General features: G+C 54.9%; 7 protein-coding genes across 7 annotated transcripts; 4 read left to right on the top strand and 3 right to left on the bottom strand.

The window, feature by feature from the left end:
- Positions 1-1,740: 1,740 nt before the first annotated feature.
- GUITHDRAFT_57958 (hypothetical protein) lies at positions 1,741-2,058 on the top strand (the record flags this gene model as incomplete). The annotated part of the gene is made up of 2 exons (XM_005824611.1): positions 1,741-1,848; positions 1,897-2,058. Coding segments are annotated over 2 exons (270 nt in total), but the record flags the coding sequence as incomplete, so codon positions are not given.
- Positions 2,059-2,425: 367 nt separating this feature from the next.
- Positions 2,426-6,575, bottom strand: GUITHDRAFT_165417 (hypothetical protein; the record flags this gene model as incomplete). The annotated part of the gene is made up of 4 exons (XM_005824612.1): positions 2,426-2,668; positions 2,792-4,408; positions 4,561-5,270; positions 5,502-6,575. 4 exons carry the CDS (start codon positions 6,573-6,575, stop codon positions 2,629-2,631), a joined length of 3,441 nt encoding a protein of 1,146 aa, XP_005824669.1. The 3' UTR covers positions 2,426-2,628.
- A 1,217-nt stretch (positions 6,576-7,792) lies between these two features.
- On the top strand, positions 7,793-8,795 carry GUITHDRAFT_165418 (hypothetical protein; the record flags this gene model as incomplete). Its single annotated transcript, XM_005824613.1, has 2 exons — positions 7,793-8,443; positions 8,502-8,795. 2 exons carry the CDS (start codon positions 7,793-7,795, stop codon positions 8,547-8,549), a joined length of 699 nt encoding a protein of 232 aa, XP_005824670.1. The 3' UTR covers positions 8,550-8,795.
- Positions 8,796-9,423: 628 nt separating this feature from the next.
- Positions 9,424-11,045, bottom strand: GUITHDRAFT_41323 (hypothetical protein; the record flags this gene model as incomplete). Its single annotated transcript, XM_005824614.1, has 2 exons — positions 9,424-10,147; positions 10,201-11,045. Coding segments are annotated over 2 exons (1,569 nt in total), but the record flags the coding sequence as incomplete, so codon positions are not given.
- Positions 11,046-13,595: 2,550 nt separating this feature from the next.
- GUITHDRAFT_77877 (hypothetical protein) lies at positions 13,596-14,305 on the top strand (the record flags this gene model as incomplete). The annotated part of the gene is made up of 2 exons (XM_005824615.1): positions 13,596-14,196; positions 14,262-14,305. Coding segments are annotated over 2 exons (645 nt in total), but the record flags the coding sequence as incomplete, so codon positions are not given.
- Positions 14,306-15,123: 818 nt separating this feature from the next.
- GUITHDRAFT_116169 (hypothetical protein) lies at positions 15,124-15,940 on the bottom strand (the record flags this gene model as incomplete). Its single annotated transcript, XM_005824616.1, has 3 exons — positions 15,124-15,394; positions 15,446-15,535; positions 15,879-15,940. The coding sequence occupies 3 exons, from the start codon at positions 15,938-15,940 to the stop codon at positions 15,124-15,126; spliced, it is 423 nt and encodes a 140-aa protein (XP_005824673.1).
- A 1,573-nt stretch (positions 15,941-17,513) lies between these two features.
- Positions 17,514-19,272, top strand: GUITHDRAFT_116170 (hypothetical protein; the record flags this gene model as incomplete). The annotated part of the gene is made up of 13 exons (XM_005824617.1): positions 17,514-17,562; positions 17,602-17,710; positions 17,762-17,851; positions 17,909-17,980; positions 18,021-18,129; positions 18,186-18,251; positions 18,300-18,356; positions 18,503-18,559; positions 18,631-18,725; positions 18,779-18,841; positions 18,889-19,045; positions 19,100-19,181; positions 19,244-19,272. 13 exons carry the CDS (start codon positions 17,514-17,516, stop codon positions 19,270-19,272), a joined length of 1,035 nt encoding a protein of 344 aa, XP_005824674.1.
- Between the last annotated feature and the right edge of the window lie 628 nt (positions 19,273-19,900).

Below are 19,900 nucleotides of genomic sequence, written 5' to 3' on the forward strand. Positions count from 1 at the left end.
GCAAATAGGCTAAAAGACTCCCAAGCACAGATGGAAGAACGATTGCAGTTCAAAGAAGAGCAACTCGTCGCCATCCGTAAGGAATTGGAAGACCAGAGAAAAGTTGTCCAGGGATTCGCATTGAGCAGAGAATCGAGAGATTCCGAACATTCTCGCCAGATTGAGAGGCTTGAGAATGAGATCAAGAATCTCTCGAGAACGTAAGTCTGACATGATTACGTGGCGGTGTGTCGTTGATCCTTGTCGTGGCAGGCTCGAGTCCAAGGCAGAGGACATGAAATCTCTGAGAAACGATGCGGAGGATCTTCAGAAGACCATCTCGGATCTCGAGAAGGAGAACATGCGGCTGGAGAAGCAGGTTGAAACGCAAGCGAGCGAGCTGCAGATCCTGGAGAAGCAGAAGGAGTCTCTCACCAACGAGCTCCTGTGGAAGGGAAGCCTGCCGCAGAAGACCTTTGCTAACCAAGAGGCTGAGAACATTGAGATGAGGGCAAGAGTAGAGATGGGCGAGCAGGAAATCCTCTACCTAAAGGAGAAGTTGGCTGTTGCTAACACCACAAACGAAAGGCTGACCACCGACCTCTTGGATGCATCGAAGCTGCTGAAGCAGTACAGCGCTGATGCTCAGAACTTGTCGTGGGAAGCAAACATGCGCGAGCAAGGGGGTGAGGAGCAGCGGAATAGAATGGAGAGCTCAAAACGAGAGTCTCTCAAGTCGTCGGAAGGGATGGATCTCATCCAGAAGAAAGTGAACTCGCTGATGCTGGAGAACGACACGCTGACAAACGAGATGGACAAGATCCTGCAAGAAAACTCGATGCTGAGGGCTGAGGTCGACGAGCTGAAGCAGCAGATCGAAGACTTCCCTGCTGGGGCTCCCAAGTCCCGCAGCGGCTCCTTGATGCCCTCGCGGTCGTTCGGCATGTACTCGAGGAGGTTGGTGGAGAGAATGTTTGGGTCGTGGGTGACTGAGATGCTCTCCTCCCGCGTGAGCGGTCGCAAGAGCTACTTCTCCAACCTCCCCCCCATGTTGGACGCCAACGGCTGCCTGACGCTGGACCTGACGACCACACGGCTGAGGAAACAAGACGTAGACATCAAGAACGAGAAGATCGGGAGCGGGACCTTTGCTGACGTGTTCAAGGGGGAGCTGAGAATCCAGTGTGCGGTGAAGAAGCCCAAGAGCCTGGGGAGCCACCAGGAGGTGCTGGAGTTTATCCGGGAAGGGGAGATGATGCGGATGGTAAACCATCCTTGTATCACCAAGACCCTCGGCATCCTCTGCGACCAGTCGGTCAGCGCCTACGTCATGGAGTACTTGCCGGGCAGCAACCTCTTCGACTACCTCCACAAGTACAACAAGACGCTTCTGTTTGGCAGGCAGGTGGACGTGGCGCTGCAAGTGTGCGATGCGATGGCGTTTGTGCACGAGCTCGGGATCATCCATCGCGACCTGAAGCCTCAGGTAAGGCCGCTCCTCTCCCTCCTCTCCTCCTCCTTTCTACCCTGCGTCTTTCTTCCCTGCATCTACCTCCTCCCTCACCTCCTCCACCTCCTCCTCCCTCCTTTCTCCTTGCTTCTCACACCACCACCACCACCTCCTCCTCCTCCCCATCCTTCTCCTCATCCTCCTCCCCATCCTTCTCCTCACCCTCATCCTCATTAAATCCTCTTCCTCCTCCTTCCCACGATCTCTAACATTGCATGCAGAACGTCATCTACAACGACAAGACCGGTGGAGCAAAGCTCTGCGACTTCGGGCTGGCCCGTTCTCTCCCCAGCGGTTGCAGTCATCTCGACTCCATCCAGCTGGGAACTGGAGGGACCCCCGCATACCAGGCTCCTGAGGTGCTTTCGCTCCCCTGCCAGCTGGAGTCGAGCTGACGGGGATCGCAGGTGCTGAAGCGCCTCCCTATCAACCTCAAGGTGGACTTGTACGGGTTCGCCATCACTCTGTGGGAGATGTACACGGCGCTGCTGCCTTGGAACGAGTGCACCCTAGAGCAGATGGCGACCCGAGTTGCCCTCTATAACGACAGGCCTCCGATCCCCTCGGTCCGCTACTCTCCTCCCTGACCTCTTCTCCCCATCGTCTCCTCCTCCTTCTCCTCCTCCTCCTCCTCCTCCTCCTCCTCCTCCTCTCTTCCTTCCGCCCTCCTGCGATGGCTGATGGCTGCCACAGGACATGCCCATTGAAATGTCGGAAATCGTTATGAAGTGTTGGGACAAGGACGCTGACGCCAGGCCCTCCTTCGCTCAACTTCTTCCTCCCCTCCGCAACATGCAAGAAACCTTCTCGCCCAGCTCCAAGATGTCCTCCGGATCCTCCAGCGGCTCTCTCGGCTCCTCCTCCACCTCGAGCACCATCGTCTCCTACATCTCCTCCCAGCAGAGCCGGAACAGCCCTCGAACGAGCCTCGTCAACACGCGGAGCAAACCGCTAGTGAGCAACCCGCTAGTGAGCAACCCGCCGGTGAGCGTCCCGCGAAGCTCGTCCAGCGGATTCTACACAGCAAGATGAGCAAGAAAGTAGGACACAGAGAGGAACTGTCGATGTGCTTTGAAAGCTTTACTGTACTTGTACCCAATGAAACAACAGGAAAACTGAGACCCTCTATACTTGACCGCCTACTCGTTCTTGACTTTTCGAGCAGTTTCAGGAGGAGCGCTGGAGAGGAGATCAGGAGTCAGAAGAGTAACAGAGAAACGTGCTGCGTGTAGAGAAGCAGGGCTAGGGAGGAGGGAGGTTGCGAGAGGTACAGGGAGGCAGAGGAGGAGGGAAGCGACTGACCTTCTAGCAAGACGATGGCCGATGGGATGAAGCACAAGGTCGACAAGGAGTCGAAGGTTGAGCCCGTTGAGTACCAGCATGCCGCTGAGAGCGACGAGGAAGAGGAGGCTGTTGGGGAAGCTCCCGCGATCCGAGTACACCTTGACTGTGAGCAGCGCGTGCCCTGCGATCCTGAACAGACCGAGCGATCCCCAGTGGAGCTTCTCGAGCAAGGGAGAGGAGAGGAGGGCGAGCTGCGCGATGTCGAGGGCGTGCATGAGGAGGGAGTGGACTTCAGAGAGGAGGGTGAGGCAGATGTAGGGGACCAGCAGCTGCTTGGCTAGGCAGATGACGCCGCAGCACAGGGCGATGGTGCTGCCAGCAACGCCCGACCTGGCAGAGGAGCGGACGTTGGCCCGGTTCTTGATGCCGTCAAAGAGGGACCAGATGCTGAAGCCGCAGGTCATGCTGAGGAGGAGGTTGCAGACCTGCCCTGCGTCGCTCCTGAAGGGGTTGCTGAAGCTCGAGACAAAGAACCCGACGAGGAGGAGGAGGACAGTCAAGAGGCTGTACACCCCAGACACCACGCTCCTCGCCCACTGCCGCTGCTTCGCATCGTCGAGGTCCGTGTAGATCCGCCCAGCCGCCATGGAGGAGAAGAAGCCACAGGAAAGAGAGAGGAGGAGAAACAAGACGGACATGATAGGAACCAACCAAAGGGTGTTGATGTACTTGCCCCCTGCGAACCCTGCCACGAAGCACCACACCATGCTCATCGTGTTGGTGTCCAGGGCAGAGAACGAGAAGGGGGAGGAGGAGGAGGCGGCGGCGCGGCTGGTCCTGGCCAGCGAGACAGGCGACTTGCACCACACGATCTGGTAGTTGTGAATGAACTGCAGCTGGAAACCAGCTTCGCAGTAGCTGAAGTAGAACCTCCACTTCCTGTAGAACTCGTCCGAGTACCCCAGCTTCTTGATCTTGTCCTCCGCCCCCGTCCAGTTCTCGTGCCACATCTTGAGGGTCCGCGCATAGTGCAGGCCGATGTCTTCCACATGCTGGCAGAAGAGCGAAGAGTTCCTCGTCGCCCCCAGCATCGCCCCCATGGACGGCAGGTGGCCCCCAGGGAAGATATGGCGGCGGATGAAGTCAGAGCAGCGGCAGTACTCCATGTAGTGCTCGTCCTTGTATGTGATGGCCTGGATGACGGCCTTGCCTCCCGGCACCAGCAGCTGCTCGATCACTCCGAAGTACTCCCCGAGGTTCTCGTGCCCCACCGCCTCGATCATCTCGATCGATACCAGCCTGTCAAACTTCCCCAGCAGCTCGGCCGGCAGCTTGCGGTAGTCGCAGAAGAGGATGGTGATCCTGTCGCTCATGCCCCGCTCCTCCACCTTGGCCGTGGCGTAGCTGAACTGTTCCTCACTGATCGTGATCCCCGTTACCCTGCACCCGAAGCGCTCCACCGCCCTGATTGCGAAACCTCCCCAGCCGCAGCCGATCTCGAAGATGTGATGGCCCGAGTTGAGTTCCAGCTTGTCGAGGATCAGGTCCAGCTTGTTGAGCTGGGACTGGTAGAGGGTGTCCTGTGGGCTGTTGAAGACGCCGGAGGAGTACATCCAGGTCTCGTCGAGGAAGAGCCTGTCAAATCCCTCCGTCAGCCTCCTTGCAGTTACAGCATTCCTTGCCCTGTCCTCCTCTACGTTCTCTACCTTCCCCGCTCACCTTCTCCACGACCTTCACTACTTCCTCCTCTTCCTCCTCCTACTCTCCTTCCTCCTCCTCCTCCTCACCTGTACATGTCGTTGCCAAGGTCATAGTGCTCGTTGATGTTCTTGAGCGAACCCTCCACCGTGTTGGCCCTGGCCATATGCGCCATCGTCTGCACCTGAGTGCCGATCCAGTTGAGGACCCCGAGGCTCTTCTGCAGCGAGTTGAACTCTTCGACGTTCTGCGTGAGGACGTTTAGGAAGTTGGTCAGGTCGTCGGGCTCGAACTCTCCGTTCATGTAGCTCTCGCCCAGCCCGATGTCTGTATCCTTAGCGATCCGGTGAAAGAACTTGCAGTCGAAGACCCTCACGCGCGAGTGGTACACCTCCCTCCTCCCCTTCTTCTCGTCCCCTCCCTCCTCCTCCACGTACTTCTGCTCGGGGTTCCCGTACACCACCTCCGTCCCGTTGGGCATGATCAGCCTAAGGGAACCGCGCTTGATCGCCCTGCCCGCGAACCTGTGGACGGAGGAGCAGACGAAGCGGGTGAGGAGGGGCATGTAGGGAGATGTGGGTCGAGGGACCCAAGGGATCATTCCGCCCATCTTCTCCACCACGTTGACCGCAGACTTCATGCCATCCTCGTGGAAGCCGTACCCGCACCAGGCTCCGCAGAACCATGTCCTCTTCACGCCCTGGATCTTGTCGAGCGTCTCCTGCGACTTCTTGGAGGCGCCGGAGAAGACGGGGTGCGAGAGCTTGAGATGCTTCACGGTCTTTTCCTCTGCTGGGGCCTGTACAACATCGTGAGGGAAGCAGCGAAAAGAAGAGGGGGAAAGAAGCAGGAGCAGGAGCAGGAGCAGGAGCAGGAGCAGGAGCAGGAGCAGGAGCAAGAAATGTGCGAGACGGGAGAAGGAAAGGGGGGGGGGGGGGGGGAGGTGGCTTGGGGCGGTTTGGAGGTTGAGGCAGGAAAGAGAAGAGAAGAAGAGACGAAGAAAGAGGAGGGGAGGTAGTAGAGAACTTACATGAGGAGGGTTCAGAGTCACAAACAGATCGCCGGTCCCCTCAGGCAGACGCTGTAGCGAGTTGACCCAGTAGCTCACGCACACGGCGCGGTCGGAAGGAGCATCCTTGTTGAGCTCCGTCATATCCAGGCAGTTCCAGGAGGCCCACACTTTCCTCTCCCTCGGCATCAGGCTGGGGTCTCGGTGGAGGTAGACGTCGTTCTCAGCATAGGGGATGCCCTTGAGAATCGCTTCCTCCTCCTTGCTGATGTCTCCTCCCAAGATCTTCATCGTCACGTCCGAGTGGGTGGCGAAGATCACGTGGTCGAACTCCTCACACTTCCCCTGCTCGTCACGCACCTCCACCTTGTCCCCCTTGCGCACGACCGACCGGACGGCACAGCTGCTGCGAGCGTCCTGAAGGATCTCCACGACCTTCCTGACGTAGCTCCTGCTCCTGTCCTTGACGACCCTCCACTTGGGCCTCTCGATGAGCTCGAGGAGGTGATGGTTCACCCAGAAGCGGATCATCACTCGGATCGAGAACTCCATGCACTGCTTGTTGCTCACGCTCCATACCGCTGCACACATCGGGAGGAGGTACCAGTAGGTGAACCCTTCACTGTACCCCTCCTTCTTCAGGTACTCTCCCAGCGTCATGTCCGCGTACTGCTCCTCCACCAGCACCTTGGGCGCCTCCTTCCCGAACCGCAGCACGTCTCGGATCATGAGCAGGAACTTGGGGCTGACTAAGTTGCGACGCTGCGCGAAGATGGTAGACAGGTTGTGGCTACCCCACTCGACCTTCCCGTCGTCCACAGACAGGGCGAAGCTCATGTCGCTCTCCTCACTGTCTACTCCCAGAGCCTCCAGGAACTGCTCGAAGTGCCCGTACGTCGTCCTGTTGAACACCTGGAAGCCAAGGTCCACAGGAACTCCCGGGATCGTCTCGTCTGTGAGCGTGTGCCCTCCGAAGTAGTCCTCCGCCTCATACAAGGTCACCTTCCACCCTGACTTCTGCATCAACCATGCTGCCGCCAGCCCTGAGATCCCTGACCCGATGATCGCCACCCTGCTGCCGTCTGCTCCTTGCATCTTCGGCCACAAGATCCGACGGTCTGCTGGCAGGGGGGCAGGGTCAGTACGACCGGAGATCAGAGGACAAGCGCTTGCTCAACAAGATGAGATTTGAAGAATACAGAACATTGAGGATGAGGGGAGCGCTTCCTGCTTACAACAGCATAACGGAAGCCAGCATGTCGGCATGTATCGCATCGCGATGTTTGCGCTAACGGTGTTGGCATGCTAAGTGCCTCAAGGGCTACATCACAATGCTCTGGTGCTTCGCACCCACTAAACCATGCTCAGCACTACAAGAGATAAGAAGATCGGTAGACGCTTTCGATCTTCGGCACTGCATCATCCGCCCCTTCCCTGATCCCACCACCATTCCCTGTCCTTGAAAATCATCTCAACAATCTCAACACAATCCTCTCCTCTGCTTCCCTCAGCTTGTGCTTGACCAACATTCTCTCCTATCCTGTACTTGACCCTATGTCACATCCCCTGTCTTCTACCTTCTCCTCCTCCTCTCTCTTTCCCTCCTCCCCTTCTTCTTCTGCGCGCATTGCCCGCTCTCTCTTTAAGTGTCCCCCGATCTCCACAGAGATCCTTCCAAGACCCTACCCCTCTAGTCCTACTCAACCACCCCACCCACCAATTCTCGTGAATAGGTGTACACCACCACAACAAGATCCGTGACTACGGACCCCTGCTAAATCCTTCAAGTACCCCCATTTCAATATCATATTCTACTACCCTACCCCTTCAACTACATCCCTCCCTACCCCACACACCCCCTCTTTCCCCCAAGTCCAACCTATAAACCCCTCAGGAGTACCAGATGTACCCCTACCCCCTGTTTTTCACTGCTTCGGTAGGGTACCTCTTTGTCCCGCATGATCATACAAGCCGTGGGAGTACCCCTTCAGGAAAAGGAAAATGGGGGTTAAGGATGAGGGGTGGGGTCCTAGAGTGTGCACGGTACTTACCTGTAGCTGGTAGTCAGATATCCATCAAAGTAGGGGTACTCTACACTAGAAAACAAGGGGTTACAGCCATCAGAGGGGTGAATCGAGAGGGTGGGGTACTCTTGGACCTAGGGATCTGGTAACCCCCTGACTTACGAAGTTGAGTGGGAAGAAGGGGGGTAGTGGTCCAACATGCGGTGGGTCAGTGGATCTTAGTGGGGAAGAGGGTTTCACAGTGTACCGGGAAGTTGGATAACCGGAGTCCGGCGGCTCTTGGAAAAAATGGCGAAGGCAGCAGCATTGCGGGTTATGATGCTGGCGATGCTGGCGATGCTGGTGGTGAGAGTAGAGGGCTCCAGCAACGACCATGAGGATGAAGCTGCCAGCGGAGATCACGCGGAAGGAGTTGTTGGGGAGGAGACGTGGGGTGTGCATGGTACGATACCTCCCGAGGTGGTGAGTGAATGGAGGAGAAAGGATGTGAAGGATGGCAGAGCAGTCCCTGAAGGATCCTTCTTCGACCCTACCTCCTCCTACGTATGGAGTGGGAAAGGGGCAGGAGTTCGTACCATCGTGAACCCAGCGCGATGGGTCATGGGCCGGCGCACGCAGAGAATGGACTTCAGCAATGATCACAGCGCCGAGTATGCAGATGGAGAATGGTGGCCGTATCGTCGTGGAGTGGCACCTGTGAAGGAAGGAAGCGGCTTCGGGTACAGGCATGACAGGCGGCCCTCCGAGAGGGAGTCGGAGGAGGACTTGTTGTCGGGTATCGTCAGGAGGTATAACAACCCTACGTACGATCCGTACATGGATCACTACTACAAGTTGTTGGTAGCATCAAAGAGAGCTAGGAGCGTGAGAAACGCACAGAGAGCCATTGGAAAACTGGATGAGGAGGCGGCGAAGGCTCTGCCAGCGCTGGACTACATGGTAAGTTGACATACATGATTGCGTCTGCGTTCGTTTGATCTGATCGATCGGTTTGCAGTTTCATACAGGTCTTCCTCAACAGCGAGCAGACGTTGATGAGCAATGAACTTGCGGTTGTGCTCTTGCAGAGGTATGAGATCAGATCATAGGGACGGGTGGGTTGTAACGAGGGGGAACCTATCGGCATCAGTTAGTTGGACTTGTTTGTTGGCGTTTGACAGGACTGTGGTTTATGGGATAGAAGAATTGTAGGATGGACCGTCTTCAGCTCCTCCCTTCAGTACGAGTTGTGGGATGATACTCTCATGACTTGAAGATGCATCGGAGATTTATATCACAAACTTGCATCCTGAAACTTGGAAACATTATTAGAATACAAATCCATGTTATCACCATCTACTATGGATGTTGTGTGCATAGGGGGTTCCGAGCGGGCGAGCGAGGGATGCGCACCAATGAATAAGCAGGAAGAGGAGGTGGTGGTGGTGGAGGAGGAGGAGAGAGGAAACAATGACAAGGACAAGTGAAGGTGAAAGGGCAAGAGCGAGGTTCTTTCAAGCAGCGTCATGGCCAGCCGCCTCGTCCCTCCGTATACCCTGGTGGGAAGCATCAGCTGAGGGCAGCAACACGTCCAGCAGACCTTGGCTTCAGCAGGAGGATCGTCCAGCGATAACCCACTGCGGACACTGATAGCGTCCATGTCGACGGGAGCATCTTCGACTGAGGGGCTGTAAGACCGGTCCTCCAGGTCTGCAAACAAGAGTCTGAGAAAGTTGCGACAATGATGATGAGGAAGGAGGGAAACCTGGAAGGTCGCGCCCGTTGAGCCCCCCCAATGGCTTGTCATCGGGAAGGTTGTGGTGGGACTGGCCCTGGAGCAGCTCGTAGCTCTTGCCTTCCTTCTTCTCCGCCACCTCAAGCTCCTTCTCCTCCTGCGCAGTAGTCTCGATGTCTGCCACCTTCGCGTCAAGGTCCAGAGGGTCCAGATGCTGCAGGTCCTCGTCGCGGAAGAACTTCGGGAACAGCTTCTGGCGGGCAGGGACGATGATCATGATGAAGAGAGGGAACGAGATGCCGGCGATGCCAGCCCACGTGATCCCGTAGCAGATGAGGAGGAACACCAGCTGCATCAAGGTGAACTTCTGGATCGTCTTCATCGGCACCTTGTCCAGGAAGGAAGGGTGATGCCCCGAGCGCAGGCGGAAGACTTGCTTCCTGTCAGTCAGGAAGAGGAGGAGCCTCTCGAAAAACTGGTTGCCCGGCAGCCCCTCGATGGCCATGAAGGCAAAGAACCCCCAGAGGACAGAGCGGGGTATCTTTTGGATAATGAAGGTCAGTGGGAGGCAGATCCCGCAGAGGATAGACTGGATCAGGTTTGACACCCTGTTCTCCACTATCTCCGCCCTCAAGTGAATCTTCTCCTCGCCCGGTTGCCCCGCCGTCCCTTTCTCCACGTGCTTCTCCTTGAACCACTTCCGGTTGGCCCGCGCGTGCATGGGGGCTTGGGGGATGACCCCGTTGACCGGGGGGATGCCGAGGAGACCGCAGATCAGAGTCATGATGGCCAGTAGCAAGAAGTCCCAGTGGTACGCAGGAGGCTTCTTGAGGTCCATGACATTCTGAGCCAGCTGGCTGCTGACGTTGTGATCGAAGAAGAAGAGGACCGCGATGATGACCGCCGGGATCAGAGCCGCCGCCCAGTGCCTGAGCTCCATGTGAGTACAACGTCAACGCTGCTAGACAGTCAGAGGGTTTACCATCCTTCCAGCTCTTGCATGCGACTCAGCACAGTGTAGTTGGGAGATCCGTCGAGCGCGTTGGGGATCAGGAGGCGTCGGGGGATCCCGTCCGGGACTCCCTTAGGGATGTAGGAGACGAGAGTCCAGAGCAGCACGGCCAGAGCGGTGCCATAGTCCGAGATAAAATGCCGGAGCACTCGTCGGAAGTAGACAGTATGCCGCATCGAGATGCTGGCAAGCGAAGTGAAGAGCAGGCCTCCAGCGAGGACGATGGAGAAGGAGCCATTGAACATTAACCAGATCCGCGACTCTGTCTGCATGCTGCTGCTGCTGTGGACAACGGAACCCAGCGGGTGAAATTCGGAGTAGAGCCCTTTGATCGCTTCTTGGAAGAACAGAGTGGCAATGAGTAGACCGAACAGTTCTCCCGAGAAGCGTGAAAAATGGTTGATGTAGGAGCAAGAGTTGATCGCGGCCAACCCTGCCAGCATGATCGCGACCCAGAACAGAGTCGCTGATGCCCATGGTACGAAGGGGATATTTGCAGTCTTTGCGATCTTGTACATGTAGCCATAGACGAGTACAATCGGCTCCGCCACTCCCACGATGAGCAACGGCTGGCCGCCCAGGATCGACTGGATCGCCCCGCAGACAGCCGTTGCCAGGATCACATGAACGCCGTTGAGGGCCCCCTCTGTATAATCGTCCAATTGCTCACCGAAGGTGAGGGCGGGGATGATGCTGGCAAAGAAGATGTACGTGGAAGGAGCGAGGATCGTTATGTTTTCCTTGAGCCCGTCTACCCAATCCGAGAGGTAGAAAGGCGCACGAGAACGAAGGTCATGTAATATGCCCGCAAACGGCCGAATCCCGTGACTTTGCCTCGTCATTGCAGCACCGAGAGCTTCTTGTGTGTGATAGCGTTTCCAAAACGAACCTGAACAAACAGCAAGAAAAGTCAGCCGACGCTGTTTCCTCCGTCATGGTATCGTTGCTCCGTCTCTGACCCCCGCTCTCCCGCCGCCACCATATCCTTGCAGTATAAGAGGGAATTTTCTTTCTTTTGAACTTAACCTCGGCAATCCTGTTTCTATTCTCAATGCTACTCTACTCTTTTTCATCCTCCCTCGTACCTTTTCTACCTACCTGCACCCAAAAAGTCTTCCTGTTTCGTGTCGTTCGCTTCTCTGATCCCCTAGAACTCCTCATGTAGATCCTTCCCACCGTGTATCTGTCTCTTCCCCTTCCTCTCCCTCCCCTCCCTCTCCTCTCCCTCCCATCAACCCCGATCTCTTCATCGCCATGATAGGGACAAAGTTTTTTTATTGACCATAAATCACCCTGCGGGCGAGTACCCCACATTCAATGTACATCTTTAGTACCCTCTACCCCCACAGACCCCACAAATTACCATTCAAATTAGGGGTTGTACAAGTACCCTACCCTGATGGCTCAAACGTACAAGCTGGAACGAAAGAAAGATTGGGGAGGGAGCACGTGTCGAGGGGGTGGGGTGGGGTATCCACCTTATATGTTCCAGGTGGGGTCCTTTCCAGCGAGTATGGAGGGGTTCTATACCCTCCAATTTCCAGGCTTGCCTCAGGTCAGTTTTCAGCCTCAGTCCCCGATGACCTTTGAACCTCCGGGCCCGTGCCGGGGCCCGGCGTTATCGGTTTCAGGTACCCCCCCCTGCCTCTGGTAGGTTAGTACCACCCCCATTAATACATGACCCAACCCACCCCTTGAGAGGGTCCTACCGGTCACCATCTCAATCGTATTCTGTCAACAGCGACCGGTGTAACCCCACCCACCCTATCTTAGTTTGTAGTACCCACCCTCTTTTTTCACTTTTGACCCCTTAAAATATACAGTGCTACCCCTTTGATATTGTCCTATAGTAGCTTCCTAGTCCTGAAGTCCTAGGATTGTTGTAGGGGGGCAGGATTACCAGGGTACAAACCGGGGGGGGGTCCATCCAGAGGGTAGGGTAGGCTGGTCATAGCTTCATCATCCCCACCAAATTGTAAAGTGTGTGGGGAACTTTTAGGGGGTCTATGTCGAGATACTAGGGTAGTGACATATTATGGAGGGGTGTACATGGAAATAGCCACCACAATGGAGGTGAAATGGGGTATATAAATAGCTAAATTTAAGGGGTACTAAATTTCAATGAAGGGTGATCAACGAAAAGGTAGGGGTTATATAAAATCTTTGGGGTACATGGTTTGGAGGGTGGAGGTGGGGTAAACAAATCGGGGTAGGGGTAGAAAGCATGGAGCAGTGCAAACTTTTGGTAGGAATGCAAGGGGGATGGAAGGGGGGGAGGAGGGCGGGGAATGGAAGCAGACGACAGGGAGAGGAGAGAGGCAGAGGAGGCAGAGAGGATGCTAGATGTGATAGAGACTGCAAAGGCTTCGTGAAATTGCATCGTGTGAAGCAAGTTCCGGCTCCTGTTTTCGTGCTATTTCATTTGAAGAAGGTGCTACTGGACTTGGGATCCTGCAAAGAACCATTTTTTGCCATGCAAAGCATCCCCAAGAATAGTAGATCCAATGTAGCGCTCAAGCATGCTTTGTCGATTATTGAGAATGGGATCGCTGATGCTATTTCGAATAGCCTGGTTGATGATCAGGTTTCACAATTGCACTTGACAGTCATATACACAATGCAGGTGTCAGGGCGTGTTGGAAAGTCATAAGAGATGGATCGCGAACTTCGAAAGGTTTTAGTAAGACATTGTATGGCTTGTCTCCTGATTCTCCTTCAAAGGATCTGGAGCGCATCCGCAGGTTTGAACAAGAAAACGATGACAAGCTCCGCAAGAAGAAGTGCAAGTCACCTGAGATATGTGCGGGTGATGAGAAGCAACGGGTTCGATTCTCCCTTCCTCGAGCAAAGGAATTCCATCCTACAGAAGATGAATTCAAGGACCCGCTGTCTTACATCTCTAAGATTCAATCCGAGGCATCCAAGTACACCCCCTGAAATGGATGTTGGTTTGTTTGCTTGCTGTTTGCTTTGTTTCTTGATGTGGTTGAATGCCGTGAGTGGATGGTTCTGCTCTTTGTGGACGTTAGATACTAGATGTCTATTTTCCTAACGAAAAAACCGATCCTCCCAATGTTCGGCGACCCGCATGAGGTTTGTCTAACCGGCCCCTGACCTTTGTTGCAGGTACGGAGTCGTGAAGATCATTCCTCCATGCACATGGAAGCCGATGTTTGCTCCCTGCTTTGGTGTGTTTGAGAACTCAGACCGTCTCTTCTGCGTTCGACGCCAGACCGTTCAAAAGAAGACCGTCTTACCTGTAAGTCACAAGCATATCACTGATCGGACCGTTTGTAAAGATCGATAATTTCGCTCGGCAGCTGAATGACAGTTGGGGTGTGGCTTTCGAGTTCAAGGTTGAGCACATGAGCAAACATTTCACGTTGGACAAGTTCGAGGAGGAGGCGTCAGGAAGAAGAAATGTCTTCGCTGATGAATCCAAGGATGCCAACAGGATATTCTGGGAACATGTCTGCAGGACCAACTCTTGTGCCTTCTTGTACGGATCAGATTTGACAGGGACTGCGTGTAGCGAGGATGCGGGAAAGTGGAACCTTGAGAAGTTCTCAAACGATTCCTTGCTGGGAATGATACGAAGCTCGGGTGATCCTGACATCTGCGGAGTAAACCTTCCGATGCTCTATGTGGGGCATGCTTTCTCCATGTTCGGTTGGCACATTGAAGACAACGCCCTCTACTCTCTCAACTACATGCACAAGGGATCGGCCAAGACCTGGTATGGGGTCCCAGGCCACGAAGCTCAGAAGTTGGAGAAGCTGGCCAAGAGCCTATTCGAACAAAAGGATGACCTGTCTTGTCGGTTATACCAGAAGCTGTCTATGATCTCTCCGAACCTCCTGTTAGACGCTGGCATACCTGTCTACGAGTTAGTGCAAAGGCCCGGTGAGTTCGTCATAACCATGCCAAGATCTTATCACTCAGGTTTCAGCCATGGCTTCAATGTCGGTAAGCAGAGATCTGTGCTAGAGCGGTGTGCAAACTTGAAGCGTGCTCACACGGCCCGTGTGCAGGCGAAGCTGTAAACTTTGCTCTGCCCGAGTGGATCCCTTACGGATTTAGCTCCCTGGAAAGCCATCGAGGGATCGGACGGGAGTCGGTCCTCAACCTGGAGAAGTTCCTCTTCAACGATTCGAGCTTCTTCAACGTCAGCGTGTACAGTGCTCAAGCTCTCGTCACTCTCATCCGGTGGCAGCAAGCCGTGATCAAAGTAGCCGAAGAGAGGGGAGTCAAGATACAGAGAATCACCCGAAGTTCGCGAGGTTCCCCCGAGCAGAGCGATAGGGTGGACAAGCGTGTCATGTGCTGCTACTGCAAGCACTCCATGTACCTCATGTACCTCTACGTTCCGGGTGGAGACGGGATCCGTTTCTGCCCTGATCATGCAAACCACATGGAAGTTGAGGTGGAATGTCTCTCGCTCTACATCAGGTTCACGAAAGAAGAGCTTGCAAACATGGAAGAGCTGTGTCAGGCAGTGCTTTCTGATCCTACTCAGCACAAGGATCTTGTGGGATTCCAAGGAGAAATCCTGGTGCACTTTGACATGGCACAGCCAATCATCAGCGACAAACCAAAGAAGTCCTCCAAGACTCAGTCCACCCTGTTCGAATTTCCATCTTCGCCTTTCTATAACATGCAAACTAGTCAATCATGAAAATAAACAATAGCATCCCGGATGTCATGAGACGAGACGATAGAGGAACCAAGAAGAGCGAATTTATCTGACCTAACCTGCAGCGATAGCGTTTCGTGCAGATTGGCACTCTGTGGGGAGGGACAGAGCATGCCGCGCAAAACAACGACAAGGACAGGAATGAAAACAGATCTTACAAGGAAACAGATCGTTACAGGGAGGCTCATGGAAATGAAACTTTACACCCAAGAGATGGCGCGTGCGCTGTCCATGGACAACATGAGTCCGGCATTGCCGTCCCAGGCACAGTCGTTCTGATCATAAGGATATCCCGACGAGACGTAGACTGTGGGTCCTTCCAGCTTGTTCGTGCAGTTGGCACAGACGCTATCAGCCGTGGAGTTGCATTGTGGCCTGCACTGTCCGATCTCACATGGAGTCGTGGCGCACATGGTACAGTTGTACTCTCCATGCATGTCCTTGTACATTCCTGGAGGACAAGGTTGACATCTGCACAGAACACCATCGAACGCAGGATACAACCCAGCATTGCAGGCTCACTGCAAGGTAAGATTTCTCCTGGTGCGCAAGTTCGAGATGTTGGATAAGCGGACAGCATACTGTCCTGCACCTTGCCCATCCACGATGCGTCTAGAAATATGAGAGGAATGCCTGCGAGGTAGATTGCCTGCACTGACAATGGAAAATGCATCGTAACTGATACAGGAGATGTTGTTGTTTGTGATGTTGATGGTAGAGGCTGAGACATTGGAGGCTCCATTGTAAATTGTTGTGAGCGCATTATTGGACAAATCCAAGACCGTCAGATTCATGAAGTTGGGAAAAGAGCTCTCGTCCAGAGAAGCAATGCGGTTGAAGGAAAGGTTGAAGTAGACGAGACCAACGACTTAGTCAAACACATGAGGAGGGATGGACTCGATGTAATTGCCCGAGATGTCGAGGTTCTTCAATGACTGCAAACCTGCGAAGTCACCTTCTGATACCATCATCAGTTCGTTGTATGTTGAGGGAAACTAGAGAGTTCAGCTGGCCCATCCTGGGCTCACTTGTGGGATTGTTGTGTGAGAGATCCAACTCAGTCAGCTTGAACTTGAATCCAAGCATGCTGCTGTTACCGAAAGCACTCCGATCGGAGCTTTTGAGAACAATATGAATAACAGGTTGACCGGCCTGTCAAGGCAGCCAAGCCGGAGAACAATCCTGCAGGGATTTCTTTGACCTGCCGCACTGCGCCGCCAAGGTCAAGGGCAGTGCAGTACCCCTGCAGCTCAACGACGCCCGTGATGACGGTGATCGGACATTACACTGGGAGCCGCATGTCACTATACTAAGCGGCATCGCATCTGCTCTCTTTCACCATCACCGCCGCCATGAGCGCCAGCACCAGCCCCGCCAATTTCAGTGTCGTGGGCCCCCCGCCATAGTCAAACGATCGGACTCCTCACTTACATAGTCATCGAGTCTACCGTACACGGAGCCCCCCGGCCCCGGCCCTACCGTAGTACCCCCGGGCCCCCCCACCCGGCCCGGGGCCGGGGCCCGGCTAGGCGTTTAACTCCCAGGCTACTATGATTCTCAGTTCCCCATCCGATCATTGTCCCGGTGGCCGACCGGGCCGGGCCTCAATCACCGTGGCACTGAACCGGGTAGCGGCCGGGATTCAGTTCAAGTGAACTCGCCCGGCCGTACCGTACGGTACTCTGTGAGTACTTGAATTTTTAACTTAACTTTGAGTAAAGTAGACTCAGGGCCTCACCTGAGTCACCGTGGCTGAGCTCAAAGTTAAGTCGGCAGTGAGGGTCCGGGCCTCCGACCCGGTCCGACCGGGTCCGACGGCGAGGCTACTCTGAGAGTATTTCGTACCGTGCGGCGCATGTCAAAGAGCAGGCCAACCTCAGGATTACTACTTAGCAGAAAGGAGAAGACAGAAGTAACTGACCGAGGCCTAATAGACAAAGAAAAGGGCAGCCTTCAATATCTTTTCTCAAAGATATGAACGGTAGCTAGGGCCTGTTTTATATGAGACCCCAGGCATGCGAAATCAGCGATCAGTTGGGAATCATGCAATGGCGTGAAAATGGGATGAGCTACGATGAAGATGATCGTGACAGTGACTTCTCTTACAGAACAGTGATCAAGATTGAACAACCCTCAAGTCCTGATCCGAGGCAGGAGACGCACTGTGACGCCGGCAGGCTGACAGGATCACGAAAGAATCAGGAAATAGTTCAGTGACATAGTTCAGTAAGGAGCCCTGCTGTCTGGGGGGCAACAGACGACGACTGAGACTGAGGTGCAAGCCGCGCAGATGCCGTGAGAGGACTGAGATGAGAGCAGCAGATGCAGTTAGAGGAGGAAAGCAGCACTGAACAAAGTGAGAGCAGCATTGAGCAACGGAAGTGACAGGATTGGGATAATTGTCAATAGCAGGAGATGCCTGTCACTGATCCAGCAGCATCCTGGAGTTGGACGGGTAGAATGGCAGAAAGGGAGTTTAGCGAAAGAGAGTTTAGAGCTGTTGTGATACGTGTGATTATGCACGCGTGTCTGTTTCGACTTCGGTGGCCTGTTGGTAGCGTGAAGCATGTCAGTTGTTGAATGAGAAGGAATGAAGTTTGCTGAAATCTTGCTCATCGTTCTCAACAACTCAACAACGAGTAGATTCCTGCAGTACAAAGGCTGATCTGTGTGCGCAGCTGCCGACATGGATTCGGAAAAGCATGAGAGTGAGACTGCGAAGGAGCTGGTGAACGCACTCAAGAGTGAGCTTCAACGATCAAAGGAGCTGCAGGAGGAGATCGACATGTAAGTTTGCTGCGACTGCGAGATGGAGCTGATGAGAGCGCATGTAACCAGCAAGGAGACAAGAATATCATCGCTGGAGTCAGAAATCCGCGATATGACAAGCACCTTCGACAGAGAGAAGTCGGATCTTCAGCGCGAACTGTTAGATGCTTCCTCTGAGCCTCACCCAATTGCTCATCATCTACCTGCTGCTTGCAGATCCATGAAATCTCAGCTCTACGAGAACGGCCTGACGATGATGCACGAGATGCAGCAGGTCTGTAGGAAGAGGTTTGTTGTCGTTGTTGTCTGTCTCACTCTCTTTTCTCAGAGCCACAACGAGGTTGCTCTGCTCCCTCGTCTTCCTGTTTGAGTTTGTCATCGTCCCCTTGCAGGCTCAGGAGATCTTGTTCCAGAGGATCAAATTCCTCGAGGATCAGGTGGCTTGCCCGAGTTACTGAAGTGTGTCCAGTCGTTCACTCTTTCATGACGTCAGCTGGAGAAGGTCAGAACGGAGTTGTACAAAGCCAAGCAAGAGGCGCAGGAGATGTTGCTGTATAAGGTGACGAGGTGAAGAAAAGGCAAGGCCCGTGCTCTGAGCTCCTAGCAGGCAGAGGTCAACGATTTGAACGAGGCGTTGGAAGAACTAGAAAACGAGATGCAGACGGTTCTTTGCTGCTTGCCTACTCCCAATGTGACTAGAGGACGGAAGGCGGTGACAGTAGCGTTGGACAAAGCTTACGACATGTTTGGAAAAGAGAAGAAGCAGGAATGGTTTGAATGCTGCCATGAAGCACGCTGACTCGCCTGCAGCTGGTGGAGAAGATCCAGAACTTGGAATGTGAAAGACAAGAAATGATTTCTAGCCATGTGAGTGAGTTGCCATTTGCCCGGCAAGGCGCACAGCCACCAACTAAGGCATCCCGACTTGTTTGCTACAGAGAGTGCAAGAAGACAACTCGGTCGAGCTCGAGCAAGCGCTGCGGGAGGTACAGCAGCTTAGGTCGCTGTCTGACAGCAGGGAGTCGCTCCTGAGGTCCCTATCCCCCACCTCCATCGAGAGCCGCTCGAGTCACCCTGAGCCCGCAGGATGTTGGAGGATGGGAGGCATATCGACCATGCGGGGATGCAGAAGTTGAGACGGGCAGGACGGTAGAAGCCGCCTGACTAGCTCGCCCTCGACGTCTAATGCTGCCCAGGATCATGCAGCCTCCTGAGAAGACGGGGCATCATCCTGCTCAGCCCCCGGCTAAACGCAAACCAGGCACGAGCAAGGACGGGAACGAGAGGCTGAGGGCGAGGAGCGGAGCAGCGCTAGTGGAGTCACCGAGGAGCGAGTCAAACCTCAAAGTCCCGGTGACTTTGACAGCAGTGACATCAGCTGGTGCTGACGTAGACTGTGAGCGACAGGCTTCAAGGACACCAGAGAATCTGCAGAGGGGAAGCGCGATAGTGGCCAAGAGGCGGACGGGGCCTCGTGAGATCCTGACAGGTAGACCTGAAGAAGCCGCTGAACTCGACCTGAGCTGAGCTTGCTTCCTTGAAGCTTCACAGCTGGACTGGAGCTCGTCATCGATACCTGAGGAAGATCATCACGACCGGGTTTCTGTTGAGGCTAGTGATCATGACATCTTCCCAGCTCTCCCCTGCTCGCCCGCCGCCGAGCTGCAGTCGATCAGCACCTGCGAGTGATCGTCTGACTCCTAACGCTCCAAGTCGGACTGAGTCAAGGCTGGCAGCGACTCATCATAGTACAACTCGGCGGCTTCACACAGTATTAAATCGTTCAACTGCCACGATAGACTTGGCTGTGAACACTGGGAGCTTCCCAGGGCAGCCCCGCCGCCGCCCGCCGCCGCGGGCCCAGTCGCGGCCCGCGGCCGCGGCGCTCCGGTCAGTCCGAGACCCTCGCTCTGTGACAGTGAAGGCTCCGGGCGAGTTCGGATTCAGTTCCGAAGTTCAAACCGGCGGTTCCTTGCCAAGTGGGCCCGAGCCGGGCACCGTCCGCCGGGGCTCCCCGGGGCCCGGTACGCTCGCCGCCGAGTCAGCCTCGGAGACTCGGTCCGGGCTGCCGGGTCCACTGAGCCCGGCGACGGCGGCCTGTGACACTGCCGTGACAACAGCCTGGCAGTGTGACAATACCGTACGGTACTGGCCGCCGGGCCGGGCAATACTGGCCGGGCAGATACTGGTGACAATACACGATTCAGG

Source organism: Guillardia theta (assembly GCF_000315625.1).
Source record: "Guillardia theta CCMP2712 unplaced genomic scaffold GUITHscaffold_92, whole genome shotgun sequence".
NCBI lineage: Eukaryota > Cryptophyceae > Pyrenomonadales > Geminigeraceae > Guillardia > Guillardia theta.